The sequence below is a fragment of the Lampetra planeri genome, chromosome 1, assembly GCF_965212315.1.
Source record: "Lampetra planeri chromosome 1, kcLamPlan1.2.h2, whole genome shotgun sequence".
NCBI lineage: Eukaryota > Metazoa > Chordata > Hyperoartia > Petromyzontiformes > Petromyzontidae > Lampetra > Lampetra planeri.
Genome location: NC_136107.1, coordinates 10,106,230 through 10,127,349, shown reverse-complemented (window position 1 = coordinate 10,127,349; position 21,120 = coordinate 10,106,230). Strand labels below are relative to the sequence as shown.

The 21,120-nt window shown below is 44.8% G+C and overlaps 1 protein-coding gene across 1 annotated transcript; it reads left to right on the top strand.

Moving 5' to 3' along the window:
* The first annotated feature begins 3,753 nt into the window (after positions 1-3,753).
* BAG1 (BAG cochaperone 1) lies at positions 3,754-8,337 on the top strand. Its single transcript, XM_078592846.1, has 7 exons — positions 3,754-3,837; positions 5,741-5,869; positions 6,015-6,106; positions 6,246-6,359; positions 6,781-6,888; positions 7,145-7,207; positions 7,967-8,337. Exons 1-7 carry the CDS (start codon positions 3,807-3,809, stop codon positions 8,054-8,056), a joined length of 627 nt encoding a protein of 208 aa, XP_078448972.1. The 5' UTR covers positions 3,754-3,806; the 3' UTR covers positions 8,057-8,337.
* The last annotated feature ends 12,783 nt before the right edge of the window (positions 8,338-21,120 follow it).

Below are 21,120 nucleotides of genomic sequence, written 5' to 3'. Positions count from 1 at the left end.
GAGAAACAGGAAGGTTGAGTGACATCGTTAAGTAGTTGAACTATTCTAAATTTACAAAAACACAAAGTTTCTTCGACTTCAACACGCATTCGTGGTGTGCATGCACAACATGATTTGTGTAAAATCCAGTTACGATCTCAGGTCACGAGTCACGTGTTGGAGAGCGTTCTATAATATCAGGATCAGCATGTTGAATGGTGATCGGGTTCACAGCTGCTGTTAAACAGGACAATCTTGAAAACCATTGTAGACTATTTGTAGTGCCTCAAACACACTGCATGAAAACTGCATGATAAAACACGCAACAGCAATGACGGAACAAGTCAGCATTTTATGTCTGGAACCGTTCTACAAATATCAACATCAACCGTGTTCAATCCACTGATGGATTAAGGCCGCTTCAAGCCGTAGGCCACCTCTCACGAAGCATGCTACAGCTAACAAAAACATACAAGTGAGTCTTTATAAAGAGGCTAAGATATAGACGTGCAATGTCCCGTGGTTCCATACTCAGGACTCCAAATGTGAACGCTGCATCGTCACAAGTCAGTTAGCGTCTGACAGACGCGCAATATACATCTGTTACTACAGAGGGAGAAGTGATCTCATGCGATGTTTTCCTCACCTTGAACTGTGTTTATGGCAGCGTGGAGTTCTCCTGCACTGGCAGCCAGACTTGAGACTCAGTCCGTGATTGTCTGCTCACGTTTCGCTTCTATGCCACGCGTTTGTGCTGCCCTGATTTATGCTGAGGATTGGCACCTGGGGGTTGGGCTTTGTCAGTGTTTCCTCCTGGATATGCGCAGTGTAAACATTGCACAAGCCGCAGCCAGGGGGTTTCTGTGTGCTGACCAGGTGCAATATACACTGCGAGTCTAGGTCCGTGCATTTTTTTAGGTATTCCACAATAAAAATATCCCATGCAGAGAAAGGTGAAATCTTGACTTAGAGCTTTCGTGACTGCAGGAATTCATATTCTTTGGGTCTTTCGGTAAAGTCACGTAGATGAACCTATCTACGTGACTTTACCGAAAGACCCAAAGAATACAGAGAAAGATGATTCTGTCAAAGCACAATGACATTGTTGATAAAGATGTTATGATGGAGCCTCTGCATGGGTTCCCAGCCTATCTGAAATGGTAAATATTGTCTCCATTTATGTTTATGGATTTATTTCTCCACTTCAATTTTGGTGGGAAAAAAAGTTCCAATGTTGCTGTAAATTACTTTCGTAAAATCGTGTCTCCCTGGCTGATTTCCCATCTAATACATATTTTTTTAATTTTCTTTAGCCATTCTCAGTGTAGCTGTTCTATTGTGCAAATGGTCTGTATTATTTATAAAAGATATTTCATTTTAGCCTTGGTTTCTGAGGGCTTGGATGATTGCTTGAATTTACACTCGACTCAAACCTCTTTCTTATTCCACATATGCGAAACAGTAGTTGACTTTCATTGGTCTCTTCCAGAATTAGATTTCTGGTACAGTACGTGGTTGATGGTAACGTCGTGTGGTAGGTTGGCCAATGCACTTGCCGTTATTTTGTTCCCAATTGTCTATGGTAACTATTTGTGCACGTGTGATGAGAGGCTAATGGATCTGTTCGTTTTATAACCTTTCTCGAAAATAAAAATTATTGAGGAATTATTCCATGGTGAAGATATATCGTTTAGAACGATTCTGCGAATTGTGATGCAACAACGTATCCAGCTTCTTTGGTGATGCCCGCAGTTCCCCCATCTGGCCCAGGGGCTTTACCTTTCATTATACTGTCAAGGGCAGTGTTGAATTCTTCAAGTTGGAAATTTGGGATTTCCTCCCACTTATTCTAAAAAGTTTGGTTCCTGGAATATATGAACTGGAAATGAACTATAGCTGGCGTAGCAACTCTTGTGTCCACTTTACTTGTTTACCATGCTATTAGTTTTTGCAGTAACAAAGAAGCAGAGTTTAAAACGCGCGGGTGTTCAAGGTGGTTTTATGTGCGCATAAGTGCAACTTATTGAAATATTTTATTGAAATCCACTTAATTCTAGATTTGAAGTTTTCGTGACTGCAAGGATCCATACTCTTTGGTTTTTTGGTAAAGTCACGTAGGTTAAAAAAAACCCATAGATTAAATCACGACGGTTCCACCTGAAGACGGAAGCTTTTGGTGCCTCCGAAATGTCGTGATTTAATTTATTTGTTTTCTTTTTTAACCTACGTGACTTTACCGAATGAAATCCACTTGTCCAACATTTCAGTTGGCGTACATTCTCTATGAACGGGCGCTGCACACCAATTAACTATTTATGTATTTAGACGTTTAGGTGTGACGTGCATGGTGTCAATGCATCCAGCATACGTTAGATATTTATATATATTTTTTTATGTCATGACTGTGTTTGCTATATACGTGGTCAATTGACACCGTGAACATGCTCGCACAACGAGATGATCCATCTCAAGGGATTATCTAGGTGAAATATTTCAATTATAGAAGCAAGATGACCTCGTGTTCTCCCCCGCCCCGCCTCATACGTGGTTTTCTCTGCATACTCTGAGTTTCTCCTACATAAAATGGAGTGGCCAAACATACAAATGCAGGAAAAGTGTGGTCAGCCCCATCATCTGTAATGGGTTGGTAAAACTAGCAAAAATAAGACTGCACGTCTTGGTTTCATCGAGGTAAATACAATCCGTTAATGAGAAAATACACTTTAAAGTTAAGTCGTGTATGTCCCTCTTGTGACGTCACTGTTGTCCCCGTGTACTACCTAACTGCAGTGGCGTTAATAAGAAGGCATATCTCTGCACGTGATGTTTTTTTTTTATATATAAACGAAGCTTTAAACTCGTCTTGTACAGCATGGTACAGGCAGCCCATGTGTAAATATCTAAGAACTTTAAGGTTGTTTTTTTTCAGTTGCCAGTGACACCGTGAAGATTATTGACAAGAAAACAATTCCATTCTACAGTGGCGTCACTAGGGGTTGGTGTCACCCAGTGCGGTAACTCATGGTGTCACCCAGTGCGGTAACTCATGGTGTCACCCCTCATGGACCTCCGCCCATAGAGACCATACAGAATCTTTAGTAATGTTTTTTGTACTGTTACTCCTAAATCGTAAATCCCGTATATCACTGAATGTAATGGCAATGGTAGTGACATGAACAACTAGAAAATGGTAAATTATACTTTTAAATGACAATATTTCCTTTCATTACTACGTAATTCTCAAAAAAGTTATTGATATAGGTTCACAAATACTAATTACCACAATATTGTAGCTAAAACACAAGAAAATTTGACGACGAAAACAACAGCGCGTGCTTGCGGCGCGTGCAGACGAAACCACGTGACTCGAAGCGGCACTGTAGTTGGGTAACAATGACAGCTCTGACCGGAGCGCATTAGAAGGTTCAAAAAGTAAATTAGCATAGAGTTTTAGCGTTGTAGGTACATTCTACATGTAAGCTGGGCTTACGAAAAATGTTTTTGTTGTTAGAATTAACTACAGGAATATTTTAATAATAATAAAATAATACATTTCTGCTGAAACACTGCACAAAAAGTGTACAGCCATTTTGGTGTCAACCCCTCTGATGGTGTCACCCGGTGCGGCCTGCACCCCCATCGTGACGCCACTGCCATTCTCGATCCTCTGCTGGACGCGAGTTTCTGTCGACGGCCACCGCCACGTGCTGTGTTGTTGTCTCGCCTCCACGTGACCCTGCACGTGACCCCGTGCGGTTTTACGCGTGACGTCACCCCCCGCGTCATAGCTTCTTCCCCCATTCAAGGAAGGGAAGCCGGCGGCGCGAATGGCGATGCTGAGCGTCACCCTCACGCACGGTGAGCGAGGTCGTCGTGCGTGAGCGCGCTGTGGTGGCCCCCAGTGGCTCCGCGAGGACATCGCGACGTCCGTGCGACGTCTTCATTCACGCCCTCGTTCAATTCCGTTTCATTCTCGTTCCGCGACTCGCGGTGTCCGCGCGGCCTAGGCTGAGCCGCCGGGACCTCGGCCTCGCCTAGCGGGGCTACCCGGGCCGGGTGAGGGTTATGGGGGGTGAAGGTGAGGGTAGGGGTGGTGGGTGACGGGGGGCTGGGGTGAAGGGGTGAGGGTAAGACTGTATATGCTGTATGTTGAACTTCTTTCGCACCGTACGTAGCCAATCGTGCTAATCGGAGGCGCGGAGGAAAGACAACAAAACGAGACACAAATCGATTCTGAAGATGAGGTAGACGGCGGTAGCAGTCGAGGGGTGGGACCTTATCGTGCATTACTCGTCGTACTTGTGAATTAATTGTGAATTAAATACGGTGTTGCTGCTTAACATGCAGGATTTAGAGACGAATATTGTCCATAATACGAATTTTTTTTTGGGTTGGATCGCGTCAAAATGAACGTGTCGTTAAACCCGCCACCACCCGACACAGCCAATTCGTAAGGTTTGCCACGTTAACGAAACGTGCCAATTACTTACTTCAGCACACCGGTGTGTTAGAAAACCCACAGCTTTTACAATTCGAGTACGACGTTTCGTTGATAATTAACGTTTTACTCGAATTGCAAATGTTGTGGGTTTATTCTCCAACACCCAGCCCTGTGTGCTTGTAGTAACTAATCGTCACGCATTGTTTACGTGACAGCGTTTAACGATACATTTATATTTACGCCATCTAACAAAAAACAGCTTTATTATGGACTTAGAAGTGCTATAGAAACGGGTGATCGCTCTGCATAGAATCCAGCGTTCGAATTCCCTAGACGTTGTATAATTGATACGAGGTGAAAAGAGGACTAACCCCACCGCGATCCTCTCGAATTTCCCAGAGTATGTGCGGTGCTTTGTCACTGACTGACAGCAGAGTGACGCAGTGGTAACACTTGTGCTTCACAGAAAGAAGGTCCTGGGTTCGATTTCTAACCCATGCGCCTTCATGTAGAGTTTGTATGCTCACCCTTGTTCTGCATTAGTTTCATCCCATGGCTAAAGACATACAACGGCATTGGTGTCAGCCAACCCTTCCCAATACAGGAATGTATTGAATAAGAGCCGTCGCGCTCAGTGTGACTTTCTTGAGTGGTAACTAATTGTGAAAATGATTGATCTCACATGAACCATCTCGTGAGGCCGTCGGGTGACTTAATTCACAGAGATGAAATGCTCAGGTGGCTTTCTCCGAGTAACGAATATAGGTGATGTAGGTGAGCTGGGTTGGCAAGGCTAGGGCCAAGGTCAGTGATAACCCCCTATATATTTCACCAGAGCAATCAAGATCGTTATTATGATAAAGAGGTCATGATCAGTTTCATATTATCAACATCTCTTCTATTGAAACATCCGATTTACTCGGTTGGCTAAGCACAGTGCGAAATAAGTTCACTATACAGTAAGTTGAAACCTTTTTATTAAATGTTTTTTATATCCTCTGGCAAATGACCGTATACCTATGGTATTATTAAATGATCTTGCAACATTAACAGCCTTTAGCATTTTCACAGCATGTAAATGCAGTTGCATCTCAATTCACTTTTCCTGAGTGAGGATTGACACTAGGGAAACACGAGGGAAGGAGCTGACCCAGTGGAGAGAGTGAAGGATTGGGACACGGGAGTGCAATGCTACTGCATTGAGGCCAAGTCCATGGGTGTAGAAGCCACTGACGTCCAACACCCACGAGTGACTTAACCATGTTTATTTCTCTTCCTTGTACCTCCGTGGTGCCTCTGAACCCCCTGCATATGAGATAGGTTCCTCCAAGCACAGTGTGCAAGTCTCAGGGGCTCCGGGCGGCAAGGAGCCCACACTGAGCGACCTCGCGCAGGCTGTCGCCGCCGCCACTGCTGTCCCCGAGGCTAACCAGAAGCTCATTTTCAAAGGTGCCTCAGTGATGCATATGACATGACAGTGATGTAATATCTCAGATGGAGTGCAAACATTTATTTTGTAATTTTGACAGTAAACTTACATTTCTGTATTATTGGAAAACAATTTGTATTACCTGGTTGTATTTTTATTCTTAAGGGAAATCCTTGAACACCCTAAAAGAGCCTGATCGGATGATTTCAGCATGTGGGATGAAGAATGGATGCAAGATCATGCTTATTGGGAAAAAGGTAAATGCAGCAATCTGAGAGACGTTTAAAGTGGCACACATGTAAAAAATGTGCTTGGATGCTTTAAAGCCAATTGTGACTGGAATTAAATTGCATGTTTTTCTGTCCAATTAACTTAATAGATTCTGCTTTTGTGCAGAATAGCCCCGAAGAGGAAAGTGCATTGCAACGACTGACAGAAATGGAAAAGTCTGGAGAGCAACTCTCATTTAGGCTGAATGAAATCCAAGTGGAGCTTAAAGGCATCCAAAATGTGAGTGTTCTATACAATGTGCCCAGCCCGACTCTACTGCAATGTAACTAAATGTGCAATTCAAATAAACAGTAACATAAAGCCTGCTTTATTTTTACCGTAATCAGGAAAGTATTATTACAAGTGTTATTAAAACTTGTATTGTTGTTTAAATGTTATGCTTTAAGTTATCTTAACACAAGGAGTCGATGGTGTGTCTTTGCAGAGTGTAATGAATTACAGCATAGTTGAAATTTACCATAAATTGGTTTATACCACTTTTATATTGGTTCAATATGGAATATAAAGCTATTCAAACTCATTCCGTGGGCATTATGGAACGCAGGACACAAATGAGACTAAACTGATCCATTTTGTACGGGATTTTGCTGAATTGTGATGTCAAATTTGAAGTTCGTTGAACCCTGTGTGCGTGTACCAGGGCTACCTGGAGAAGAATCTGCGGGGGCAGGCACTGACCAAGCTGGAGAAGCGTGTGAAGGCCGTGACGGAACAGTGCATGAAGCTGCTGGAGCAAGCTGACGGCACGGTTAGGGCTCCCGCATCGCCCACGGTTGCACAGATTCATAGACCGGAGGAAACACTGGAATAGTTGTGTTTTGGGGGTTATGAGTCAAATTCCATTCAGGGGTCGATTCTGGTGAGGGGTAGATTCAACCATTATATTTCTGGAGTCCAGTGAGTCGTACCATTTTGTAGTAAATCAACAAGGGTGGCCTCATGAAGACTGACAATTTGAGAGGTGGCTGAGGATGTATTTTAATTTATCTTTCATTGCCCAACAGGAACTGCCGGAGAATTTTTCGGACTGTCGAATGAAGCGAAAAAGGATCGTGAAGAAAATTCAGGTATGGACATTAGGACGTGATTATGACATTGTGATAGATGTACGTACGGGAATTAGTAAGAAATATAATAGTTTTATATTAATGATCAATTAGCCACCAGTAAAAAAAAAATTGCATGCATAAATAATTTGTAAATAACAGTATGATACTTGTGAGATTTTGAAGATTTTTTTTAAATAATTTCGCAGTGACATACTAGATATGTTGTCATGTGTTTCAACCAGAAATTGGTAATGATTTTTTTTAAATATATCCTATTATGCAAATTAATACTTTGTGTCAAAGTGATCGTTAAAAATGAAGCAGTTTAATTTGAAGAAAATTAACGCCAAAAAATATTGATTCTTCTATCTTTAAAAAAACAATGTTATGAAATAATCATCTCTATTACATTGAGAAAACCAATTAGTCAATAAGATTGCCTAGGGAAGGAAGTTTTAGTGAAATTACACTTTTATTCCACAAATAGTTTCTTAAAAAGAGTTTGTAAAATAATCGTTAAGTATATATGATTAGGATTGTGATCGATAAAGCACTTGAAACGTGGAAATTTGTTCTTGGTGAAAAATCCCCAAAACGTGTATTTAAAGCCAGGTGTCTGAAGCTGTAACAATTTAAAATATGATAGCATCATCAAGTCTTCATCAGTACTATACAGTCTATTATTAACACTTATGCGAAGTTTAGAAAAGTATCCAATTGTGATTCTTTTTGTGCATTTTATTGAAGTATTTATCCGAACTTTCACTTGTGCCACAGAGCTACCTGGATCATTGTGACACATTGGAGAAAAGTGTAACAGTTGAAGGTGAAAAGCTTCAAAGAAAAAGTTTAACACAGCCTGACTAATGTGACACACTGCGGGTTTGAATATACAGTACAGTAGATTTAAATGTTAGTTACATTTCATTGGATTTTAGATGAATGGATACAACTATATATGTTTGGAATGTACTATACTTAAAAGTAATAATTTGAATGTATCATCAGCCATTGTTTATTTGATGCTGGATGAAGATCACTCCACACCACTGCCACCATATCCCACGATTTATCTTAGTCCTGCGATGCCACAACACACCTGCACAACACATTCCTGCGGAGGGAGCTGGTAGGAACGTTGAGTTGCTCGGTCAATGGCCAGGGTCAACGGCGGCGTGGTGTATTCCGCAAATATGCCCGACTGTGAGGGCGGGCACAAGCCGGCGTGAGTAGGTTAAACGTTGAGTTTTATAAGGGCACCACGGGGTGACCAGCCCCACCCCTCCCACCCCCACCCAGCCCCACCCTCCCCTCCCCACCCAACCCCTCCCTGCACGACGGTCGAACACAATAATCCCCTGTAGGCTAGTGTAACCATGAGGTTCCTACCGGTATTAACTTATCTCATTCTTCCTCTTGATGATGGTCATCTTCCTTGGCACATCCTCTCAGTTACTCTGTCACTAGTCTTGTCTGCGAGCTGTTACCCTTTTGAGTGTCTTTTTTAAGCCTACCTTTCTCAATAGTCTATTTGTATCTGATTTCATTGCTCCTAGATCCATGTGCTCCTCGCCTCAGCTCAGCATCTGCTCCATTAATTGTTCATTCTGTCGGTGTTTAAATACTTTAAATAACTCCAGTTGAAATGGCTGTGGAGTCCAATTGAAGAGTGGCACGTTTCATCCAGAATATGTACATCAGACTGGAGCAGAACCTTATTGTGAAATCTTCATTTTCATTTTTCATTTTTTATGAGTTAATTTTATTTTACAACTGCATGTTACTTGTGTTTGTGGAATCCATTAAATATTGCATTCTGGGGTTGTCCTTCAATTTGTCAAATATGTATTTTTCAAGCTCACATTTGTGTATTTTTACTTTGTATGTATGTGGGCGTCAAACTTACAGGCTGGTCTACTACTGCATACGTTTTCATGGTGGTGCTGCTGCTTAGCTCTAGTATGTGTTTTTGGGTTGCAACACTTTTTCGGTGCCTGAATAAGCTCCCTTTGCATCGAGTGAAATATCAAACAGGCTGAGCAACACTCGTTAAAACCCGAAAACACATCAATTGACTGTTCTTAATCATGTAGTGAGTCCAACCGAGTCGCAGACATTGTCTTAGCACAACATACTCCAGGCTATTAACACAACATACTCTCGGGTGGTGACCACCCAACTAACCATGCTACGGTGGAACTAGACACTGTTCCACTATCCCGGTCAGGACCACAAGCTGGGTCCCGGACCGCGTGGCTGGAGGCTTCTTCCAGCTTGACGTGGATCTCCTGCCTCCAAAAGTCAGAACCCAGAGCCCTGCACAGGGCCCCCCTTATATCGGGCTGGGGCTGGCTCCACCTCTCGCCCCGCCCACCTTCTCGATCTCTCCCGCCCTTGCCCGAAGGCTCTCGAGAGTTCTTCCCGGACCATGTGACCACCCATTGGCCCCCTCCACCAGTGGCCCCCCTCCAGTATCATCCGGTCACATGTCCCCAGGTCAGCCAGAGTATCATACCCCAAACGTAACCCTAGCTGGCTGGCACTCTCTCGCTCTCTCAATGGGAGCCCACGCTGTGCGTGGTGCGGACGGACACAGTAATCCCCTGTGGGCTGGTGTAACCAGGAGGTTCCTACCAGAAGAACATCCCTATCCAGTCATCACCATTCTCGCTTCTAATTGCTGTACATCACCTTGAAATGTCATACTGGTGCTTTATAAATCCAAAGGGTCAAAATATCTTGAACATGTGTAGTGACATTGGTGATGTCACTGTTTGGTGCCGGCCCTAGAGGGCCATGGCGTGCGATGTACTTCTATCGCGGACAGCATCGTGTGTGTTACAGAGTGATGCCGGCTCTAGCAGGTGGGTGTAGTACCAGCCCTAGCGGGGCTTGGTGAGCGCTGGGATAGCGATGGTACCACGCATAGCGTGTAGTGCAGGCTCCCACAAGGGGGAGCAGGAGAGTGTCAGCCCAGGGACAGGGTTGCCATGGCACTGGTTGACCCCGTAGGCACGTGATCCGGAGGGTCCATCGGGAGGCCCCCAGGTGGGGGGGGGGGTGATTACGTGTCCGGAGAGAGATCTCGAGAGGGATCAGAGGGAGCTAGAACGTTCTCGAAGGTGGGCGGGGCCAAAGGCGGAGCCGGCCCGACCCGGGAGGATAAAAGATGGGTCCCTGGGAGGGACCGGGGTTGCTTCGTTCTGCAAGCTGGAAGCTCCACGTTCTACGTCTGAAGAGGCACCACCACGTGGCCCGGGACCCGAGTACGGGTCCAGTCCGTTGTAGCCATAACTCCTGTATGGTGGTGTAGTTAGCTGGGTGGTCACCACCCTAGGCTGTATCTGGTAAAGGGGCAGCTTCCCCTTTTGTATATACATGTTGTGTAATAAATGTGTTGCCTCTGAAGAAGAACGTTTGCGACTCAGTTGGACCCACTACACATGTATATTGAGACTTTCAAAATGTTAGATATATACCTGCAATATTAATGCCATAAATAAGCCTTAAATTAATATATTTTCAAATAAAAGTCACCAAGAAATTGAAGATACTTCAAAACCTGAACGTAAAACACGGCAATTCAGTACAAACCTTTGTAGGGATTTTACAAAAATTGCAGCATATTAGACAACTACCCACAATACACATTCATGTACTCTGTTTAAAAGGCATGGCTGTTGATGTCATAAAATACGCCGTAAATGAATATCATTTAAAATAAAAGTGACCAATAAATTGAAGTTATTTCAAAACTTGGACGTAAAACACGGCAATTCATTTATGTGATATAACGAATGCAATTTTGTATTTACAGTCTTGCAAAGTGAAGCAAGCAGATGGTTTTCATGTTATTACCATGCCTACAACATCAACGACAGAGGGCGCCCGAACACTGACAATTCATACTACACTGGTTCACTTAGAATGTCAGCTGTGATTACTGGAAACCTGTTTAAAGATTGTTCCAACACAAACGCTTCGAAAGAGGGTCATGATGCTAATGCCTTGGCCAGTTTATTGCGTACACCCCATATGGTTTTCGTTCTTGACCTGTTACACACGGGTCCTGAATGGGATATTTGACAATTTCCTCTCTCTTGAGGGGAATTAAATAAATCAAATGCCTGGGTGTTATCTACGAGTCCGAAGACCAAAGGAATGACCTTAAGGCCATATGGTGGGATATTGTGATGGTAGATCTTGGGGGTCGCGTGTTCATTGTGCAGCAGGTGCGCGATCTGGCAGAGGGTAGAAAGTGATGGGGAGGCGTTGGTGGCCTCGCCTACCTTGGCTATGAAGGCATCTTGATCTTGTTTTTAGTTTATTCTACTAAGAAGTATTCGTTTTGGTGCCAACAATGCACTGTTGTGTTCACGTAAAACATCTCTAAACCGTTTTCCACTCATGCATAATTGCTATTTAAAATCTTGTTCTTTGATGCGCTTGATGACTTTGTTACATTTGGAGTACGTTTCTACCATTTCCACCCTTGCCGTCAGTCGTGCAGTGGACAGCGAGAGGAGCAGTGCAAGCCGTCCAACTCTTGAGAGTCTCAGCCCAGTCGTCATTGGCATCAATGGATGTGTGGGGTGGTCCCTTTCAATTGGCCACCTGGATCGCAGGCATAAAATTGAACTTGCTTCAATGTTCTACCTTGGTACCTGGTCGTTACAACATGTCAACAACTGTATAGCTGATTATTCCTTTTAAAACAAGTAAGATACATTACTTCCATGCAGTTATTGTTGAAACATTAATAGGGATTGTATTTATATGTTACAAAACTACTTTTAAGTTGAAAGGTGATTTGTAATAACACTTGGTGTTATATGCAACCTGGACTTTGACATTGCAGTAAGGGGCATTAATAATGATATGACCTGGGAAAACCTCACGAAATCCAAGGAATATTTTTCAAGAGAATTTTGCATGGGTTTTGCAAATGCATTCATACGTGGTTTTACATGTGGAGAAAACCCCATACCTCTGATTAACATACATATGGTTCTAAGATTAGTTTCCATCTTGTCCACCAGTTTGAATTGACTTTCAACAAGTTTAAAAATCATGAATGTAAAAAAAATAGGCGAATGCTTCTCGAGATGACAAAGAGAACACTTTCATGAACTTTCTTTTTCCCTTCTCATGTTGGTCCCGTCTACAGGCAACCTCTTTCTTCCATTGTGTCTGATTATTGCTACATCTACCCCTGGAATCAAATTGCATGTAATAGCGAGCTGATGGACACGATGACACGTGGCCGATGTAATTTGGCTTCAGCTCACATTTACTCTACTTGAACTGCAGCTGCATTTTCAGTCGGCTTATTAAACTGCACACTGGGCAGCTATGACAGTTTAACGTGTTCTCATTAAATCTATAGGTTGCAGATGCATATGAGGTTACTGAAAACGTGGAGTTCACGTGGCTTTTTGCGAGATAAAATTGGAACTCGCAGTGACGGCTTGACGCCATTTACTGCTATCTTGCTCAAACGTCCCTCAGAGCTGCGTTTGATGTCATTAGCATGCGCAGAATGGCAATCTTTGTGCATTGTCACGAGATGGAAAATAGTCTGCAGAATGGTAATGGCTTGAAATGAACTTTGATCTGAGAAGCAGCACAGATTTAAGGAGGATGAAAGAAATCCTTTTATGACTTAAAATGTATAAATAGAGATCGAAGTCCCCTCATTTGGCTGTAACTCAACTCTGAATGCAATCATCCTCAAGTCCGATTGCATGTCCGAGCAGAGCTTTGTCAATTTGCTGTTGGGATGAAATGAAAGCAGTCGAGGCTGTGTTTGTATTCAGGTGAAGGCAGGTCGGTCAAAACATTGATGTCTCTTCCGTTCTCCTCGTTGACCTAAAACCCCATTTGCGTTTAATGAACTTGCTATATATTATGTAAGCCTGCTGAAGCAACAGTTTGGTATGTTATAAGCGGCATTAATCATCCATGAAACTGTGCAATATTTAATATTTTCTTAGCTCTCAAAATAGCATTTGCAATTTAAGTTGTTGCATGTTGACGTACAACTTTGGTCGCCAGTGCTCGAGTGCTGCCCTGGGATCAGAGGTCGCAACCGGGTACCCGATACCCGTACCCTACCCGATACCCGGCTGCCCGTACCCGGCCAGGTACGGGTACCCGTTTGCGACCCTGGTGCGGCCGGGTATGGGTACGGGTAGGCCGCGAGTCACTGGTGAGTAACCATTTGTCACTCATTTCGGGTAGGGTACGGGTACGGGTAGGGAATCAAAACCCGTTTGCGACCTCTGCCTGGGATGAATTGCTGATGCCACTGCTGGTGTAGAAGAACCTCCACTAACAGACGCGGTAATAAATGACTTCTCCAGAGGGCATCTTGCTTTGCTCACACACGCTGGCCAGACTTCTTGGAAGGAGTGTGAGCGTTATGTTTGAACGTAATGAACTATCTAAGTATACGCTTGCAGGTAACCTTTAAGACTTGTTCAGAACTGATCGAGACAAGTCTGTTTTACAAGATATACCTAGGGGTGATTAATTAAAAGTGTATACATACAAGTTTACGGTTACGTAAGGCATGTGTTTGAAATCTAGGGATCATGTTTGAAACTGATGCTGCATAACCGTTGCCACTTTTCACCTTCGGCTTCCCAACATGGGAGTGCTTCTGAGCGTGCAACGTAGCAGCTACCGCAACAGTGAGCTGGTTTGGTAATGAAGGGTGACACACTGGGCTATAACGCATGGACTTCGGAGTTTTTTTCCCCTTCCTCTTTCCTTATTAAGATCCGCCAGGGTGCTTAGTACAAACCTGAGGGCAGCACCCCATAATTCTCCCAGAGGGAGAAGCGTGCAGCAGCGAGCGGGGGTGGGTGGGGGTGACGCGGGGTATGGGGCGCATGCAAGGGGACGCATTGAGGCACGCACGGCTCCAACTGCGATAACTTCTGCGTTGTAAATTAGTTTGAAAAAATAGAACTTGTGTCTGTCCCTGTGCCCCCCCCCCGACCCCTGCGTCTAAAAATACTGCGGTTTCAGGGAACAGGGAGAGAGCGCTGCTCCCCAACTCACCCCGCACTGGGCCCTGCGGGCGGCATGGCGTGATTTCACCCATGAACCTGGCCCTGACCTCCCCCCCCCAACACCGTCTCTGCCTGTCTCCTCGTCTGTGCGCGTGAACTCGAGTATAAGAATCCGATTGTTCACAAATCTTTCCGCAGTGCTGTGGGATAAAAAAAAAACCACATCACTCGAATACGACTGACAGACCCCAAAACGAGCGCAAGTTTTCATAATACTGTGAATGCTGTCTATATTTCAACATAATGACCTGTCACGAAGACAAAGCTATTGTTAGCACGAACAATAACAAGCAATGGTGACCCCCAGTGACCTTTCTTTTGCACGGCTCCTGTTCGCGTCCGTGGGCTGTTTAACAATTGCGGCATAATCGGGTGTCCATGCAGTAATTCATAATCCGCTCGTGTTTACAATTGATCAAACACTAAATGGCTCTCCATAATTCTCTCGCCTGTTCAAAGTCTCATGATTTGTGGCCGTTTGTCGTTGCTGAGCACGCGCGAACAAAGACACCGGGGGCATTCTCAGGGCAGCGTGGCGGTGTTTGGCCTCACCATCCGACGATGACGGTCACTGCATCGCGCGCTTTCAGATGCGCTTCTGTGGCCGTCTGGAATGCGCTCTTCCTTCCGATATTAGGAAGCTACTGGTGCCACGCACTTTTACATCTGGATTATAAACTCACTTCTTTGGAACTATTTTTTTGTGTTTAGTTAGCTGTCCTTCAACCTCCGATTAGCACGGTTGGCTACGTACGGTGCGAAAGAAGTAACTTCATGCGCTGTGGCTGGGGAGTGAGAGTTGAAGGATTATAGGATTCATTTTCCATCGCTGCTTATTACGTTTTCATGCATCGTGAGGCTCAAGAGAGGGGGAGAGGGGGGGCACTGTACGTTTGTAATGAGGGCACAGGCAAACGAGGCGCACGTGCGCCAGCGCAACCCCTCACACCGCCTGGAAATCATTCTCTCGGGAAAGAGCCCGATAATTCGTTTAATGGTCTGCCATTGCCTCGCTCGTCAGTCTCAGAAGAGAAAATGAGTTTGGTTCACTACGTAGTGCTGCGCCGTTTGTGCCGAATGTTTATTTTTGTTCGGAGGTGTGTTTACATCCTGTCCCAAATGAAGACATATGGCAGCTTTGTATTGTGATGTCCAGGCCCAACATTCACATGTGGGAAACACGTTGTAACGAAGCTATTGGATATCTCAACGCCACTTATTTCTTCTAGATAACGTAACCTTATGGCGGGACCCCGGGGTCCCATAAGCCCCCGGTTCTCGCACAAACTGCGTTGCGACGTCATTTTGTGTCTGTTGAAGGCGAACGATGCGGCAGTCTATTCCTCTCGACGAGCTCGACACGATGAATCAAAGTTTTGTTTATGACTACGGCAATTTTGGCAACGACGGGTGCTTGGTGAAGAACGAGAGGATTGATTTCTGGTGGGTCGTGGCGCTCATGTGCGAGGTGGGACGGAGTCGCCAAAAAGACATGAAATAATTACGATTTTGACTTCCGTTTATTCGGGACCCCGGGGTCCCGCCATAAGGTTAATATAGCAAATGCAGTTTTTGTATTTATTTATTTATATGAAGGTTCAAACGTCAGGTTGTGGAGGCAACGATGCTGACACTGAGATACGTCTGCAATCTCTCTATGTATTCGTTTAATCCCCTGTGGTTAATGTAACCCCTAAACCGCTCAACAAGTTAGGACGGTGTTTTATCATAATGAGCAGGAATTTCCAGATATGTCCAAACTGCTACAGCACTGGGCATCATGCGGTCTGAATTTGATCCACGGCTGTTTTTGTTTTGTTGATTACCTGTACCGTAATCATCGCGACATTTAGACTGTCAAGCCAGATCGCAAGACGAACGCATGGGGCATATCGCGATCAAAGCTAAAGGATTCACAAGACCGGCAGGTAGAGATTCATACTACATGACCATCCCCCGTGCCGCCTAGCACTCGGCTCAAATCAAGCGATAAGCCCTGCAGCCCGGTCCCTGGAGCGAGCAAGGGATCTGTAGCTGACCCCGTGACCTCTTAACCTGCGCGGTGTCCACTGCGCCTTGGGGCCAGACGGGTGCCGGGTGCCGTCTGGGTGCCGTGCGTGGCACCGCACAGACGCGCCAAGGGGGGCGCGTTTTTTCTGTTAGCTCGCTAAACAAACTCCGATGGCAGCCCCTGCTTCTGACACTACTCAGACGCAAGGTTTTTATTCCACGTCTTAGAGCTGATTGAGTGGTTGAGTGAGTGACGCTAATTCTAACCATGTCTCCAATGGGGTAAAAGTACGCGATTTTTTTCATGGTGGAGTTTGATTTTAAAGATCACTGTTTTTAAGAAAATATGACTTAAATGTTGAACTAATCGAGTTCAGTTGGACTAAACATTTAAACGCAAAACTTTGTTCATACGGTTTTTATGATCACTGTGTTCAGTTTTGCTTTATTTTTTTTTAAATGATCTCGTCGTTAGGATCAAATAAAGTGATGCTATGATCTGTTTTTATATTTCACAATTTAATCATGTAAGCAGATCTTTAGAATCGCAACATTTTGCAATGATTTTTTTGGTTCGCCAAGTGTAATCAAGTTATGTGTACTAAAGTATATATTCTACACATGTGAGCCCTTCTGTGTCGATTTAGTGACTTCAGTTTTGCTTTTTGTAACACGAGCAAGGTGATCAGCTGATTGCTGATACAGTAACGAAAACCTCAATTCATTTCATATTTATTTTTAAATCCACTTGGATATTTTAACCATGCTTCAGTTTTTTTTGAGTTTTCATTTATTTGGTATAGCCTTGTGAGCCATTCGGCTCTTGAATCGGGTGCAATTGCAACAAACAAAAGACTAAAACATGAACAAGAAAACATCTTAAAGTGACTATGTGACTATGTGCAAACAGAAAATCCAGGAAAAAACAGCTAAATATTCCAGAAAAGCACCGTACACCAACGCTGTGTGCAAAAATCCCAGTGGGATGCAATTCAAACAACAACAACAACCACAAGACAACTTAGATTAAGGCCATCATTCTAACTCCGTACTACAACACATTTGTACCCGATGCATACATGTGCCGCATGGTTCAAAGTTAGTCACCTGACAGTGTGAAATGTTAAACCAAAGAGAGAGAGAGAGCACGACATATCTCGTAACTTTTCAGCGGGTGATGGGGTGGGTAAAACAAGAGGCCATTGCGTGTCCCCTTTCTAAGTAAACACTCGACGCAGACGGGCGGTGAGGCGGCTCATTGGGGCGGCACCGAGGGACGAGAACCTCATGACCCCTCCTGGCCTCACACTGGGTCATCTCACATCCCCTCCCCCCCCCCATGGGACGCTCGCTCGGCTCACAGTGCAGTTGGGAGCGGTGTGGGGGCCGGCAGTGCAGCCGTGGCAGCGTGCTGTTCCTCGAAGCACCTTTCTGTTTGGACTACCATCTCTGCCGGCTAACGCTAACAAAAACACAAGAGTTGGAAACCAGATCTTTTGGGGGTAAATAAAGGATGAACGAATCCCGTTGTTTAAACTCCTGAAGGATTAACGGGACAAGTGCCGGGTGCTGCCAGGGGTGTACTTGTTTCACGCAGTGAGCCGAGGTTGGGTGTGAGCGCCATCGAGCCCCCCTTTAATGCCTTCCCGAGTGTCCAGCAAATGCCACACCGTGTGCGGATCGCAGGCCTCTATTTAATCCCGCCCATGAAAGATTAATGAGCTCGCGTGCAGATTGTTCGATCTTGTCCACCTGGAGGGAGGGCTCTTGTGCCTGGAGTAGGCATTACATAAAGTAGTCGACTACTACCTGTGACATTTTTTAGCGTTATTTCCTTCATAATGGATGCGATTTTTCGCTCGACACGCAGGGGCTCTTGCACGCAAAAATGTGCAAATAAAAAAAAATGCCCAAAAATCTCAACGAGGACCCATCTTAAGACTGGTGTAGCTATCACGCGGACATGTTGAAAGAGGTGAACGTTGGCTGCGCATGTCGTTTTGCAAACGATCACAGCCATCTTCCAGCGGCAAGGTGCACTCTGTCGAAAGCGCAATTGATCTTCGCAGAACATGCAGCGCGCGTTTGCAACCTCAAGAGTTGGTGTGGAATGGGTCGAGGCATTCCAAAGGAAGCCCGCTCACCTCGCGGCCCTTTGGTGTTCACGTGACAACCTTGCTGCAGTTGAGTGAGCTGCACGACAGCCAGACAATGCGCAAAGAAGCATTCGAATGCAACGTTTCTTGGTCTACCGTTTTGACGTGTACACCTGGAGTACGTTTAACTCAACCGATTGTGCAAAATATAAAGAAAACATTGTTTGCTCCCACTCCCGCCCCCTTATTAATCAAACCACACATTTTATCCGTGACTACGCACGTGCTAATTTAGTGCTGCGGATAAATAATTGCCTAGAGGCCATGCTGTGACTTGCTTAATGCGGCAGAGAGGGACCCGCGGATGTGAGCACGTGGCTTCCAACCCCTCCAGGATCAGTGCTGGACTAATATAAGCGCAATACACGCAACAAAGTTAACACAACTTTGTTTAAATGCGTGTAACAAAATCATAGTTGAGGGCTTGAGGCTGCCCACCGTGTCATGGAAGAGTATATGTATTTCGTTAGATCTGCTGAGCCTCAGTGTGCTACGATTTGGAGGTGTTTAAATTCCCTTACGGGTCACGAGTAAACAATGGCATAGCGGCTAACGATAATTTCTAAGCTATTTAAATCATCTGAGCAGTAGGACAGTCGGTCTTTATCCACAAAGAAGAATCTACGCTGAATTAACAGAGGACCTGCATATTAATTGTGCATTGCATTCCAGCCACTAAAAAGCGGCCCCATGTCTCGCATCTCCACACAACTCGATATAGCCACCACAATTTCCATGAGAGTCCCAGGGCACAAGCAAGCGGCCGGATGAAGGGGACTTTCAGTGAAGCACAGCTTGTGTATCTGCCTCGAAATATAAGCAGCGAGTTCCTTACCTGCAGTGCGCAAGTCCACTAGACGACGAACATCTACACCGGAAATTCACGGATTGGGTAGTTCTTCCTTCAGATATTAGAAAGCCACAGGGGCTATGCATAAAAAATCTAATTTGAAAGCTCATTTATTTAAAATGCTTTTTGTGTTTAGTTTGTTGTCCTTTCCCCGCACCTCCGATCAGCACGGTTGGCTACGTATACGGTGCGAAATAAGTAAAGAAATTAAACATACGTATATACAGTGATACCTCGGTTCACGAACTTAATTCGTGAACTGACTCTGGTCGTGAACCGAATTGGTCGTGAACCGAGGCACATTTTCCCATAGGGTTCAATGTAAATCCGGTTAATCCGTTCTAACCTTTTTTTTGGTTTTTGAAGCACAAAAATATGAAACAAATGACAAAACACATTACTGTAGTACTGTACAGTATAGTAATGTATAAAGAGAGAACACTAACCTTGCTTGAGATGACTTCTGGCATGGAGGAAGGCAGGTGGGAGACCGTAAGCACTCAAACGGGTGAACTGTACAATACAGTAAGTACAGTATTGTACAGTACAGTAGTACAGTACAGTACTGTATGTGCTAAAAAGCACACCAAAAATCAAAAAGTCACTGAAAGTGTCTTCACAGTACTCAAAGTACTTCTTTCTGTGTCTCTGCTTCTCTTCACGATCTTCCTACAGGAAGTCACGACCATGTGACAGCCTGGAGTTAGCATAAAAATGGCCGCGGCTCCTGTTCGTGAACCGAGGCAGAGTTCGTGAACCGGAACATATTTTTATGAAATTTTCTGTTCGTGAACCGAGTTGTTCGTGAACCGAAGCGTTCGTGAACCTAGGTATCCCTGTACAGCATACGTTGAGTGCCGCAGGTGAGGGAAGCAGCGAGCCAATAGAGGTGGTGCCGACACCGAGCTGTGGTCATGCACGGCCAACCAGCCAGGGGACACATTCACTGGGTGGCCAAACTTTGAATTCGGGAATATGGCTTGGCGTAGACGAATTCAAAATATATCTCCCTCATTCACCGGAGCGCTTCATATACATTGTAGGACGATTCAAATCTAGTAGTTTATCTCAATTTAACACTTAGGCTTTCGCGACCAATATTATCCACAATAGAGGTATTTTTTGTTAGATCGCGTAAATATGAATGCGTCGTTAAACCCGCCACCACCTTGGCTGTCGCCTGATGATGCTAGTTGTTATTATTGGCGAAACGTCGTACTTGCATTGTAAATGTTGTGGGTTTACTCTCCAACACACCGGTGTGCTGAACTATAGCAACGAATTTGCATGTTTTATTTACGTGACAACCCTTACTAATTGGTGGCGGGTTTAACGACACGTTTATATTTACGCGATCTGACACAAAACACTCGATTGTGGAGTTTATTTGAAGTAGGACACATTCATTTCCCGGTAAAATATGTTGAGATTAACGTTGCGTTTACTTCACTCGAATAAACGCCGCCAGTGGGCAAAAACAAACAACCATGAAACCCAGCGAACTGGTTACACTGGGAACTCAACATCGCGGGACATTGCCCGCCGCCACCAGCTCCTGCTCCTGCACGCGGCATCTGTGCTGTGGACGGTGAAGGGACACGCGCCTGTGGGCTCGCAGCTGGGCGAAGCCTGCAAGGAGACAAAAAAAACTGCCCGTTCCGGAGGTGTACGCAGGCACACACACACGCAATCTGGAGAAATAAATCAGACCCCCCCCCCCCAGGAAATTCATTAAATGCACACAGATGTGACGTTTTTTGTGGAAATTAATCTCGGGTAAGGGCAGCCGGGCGCTCGCCGGAGCCTGGCGGGCGGGCGGCATGGCAGCTGTGCCTCGTT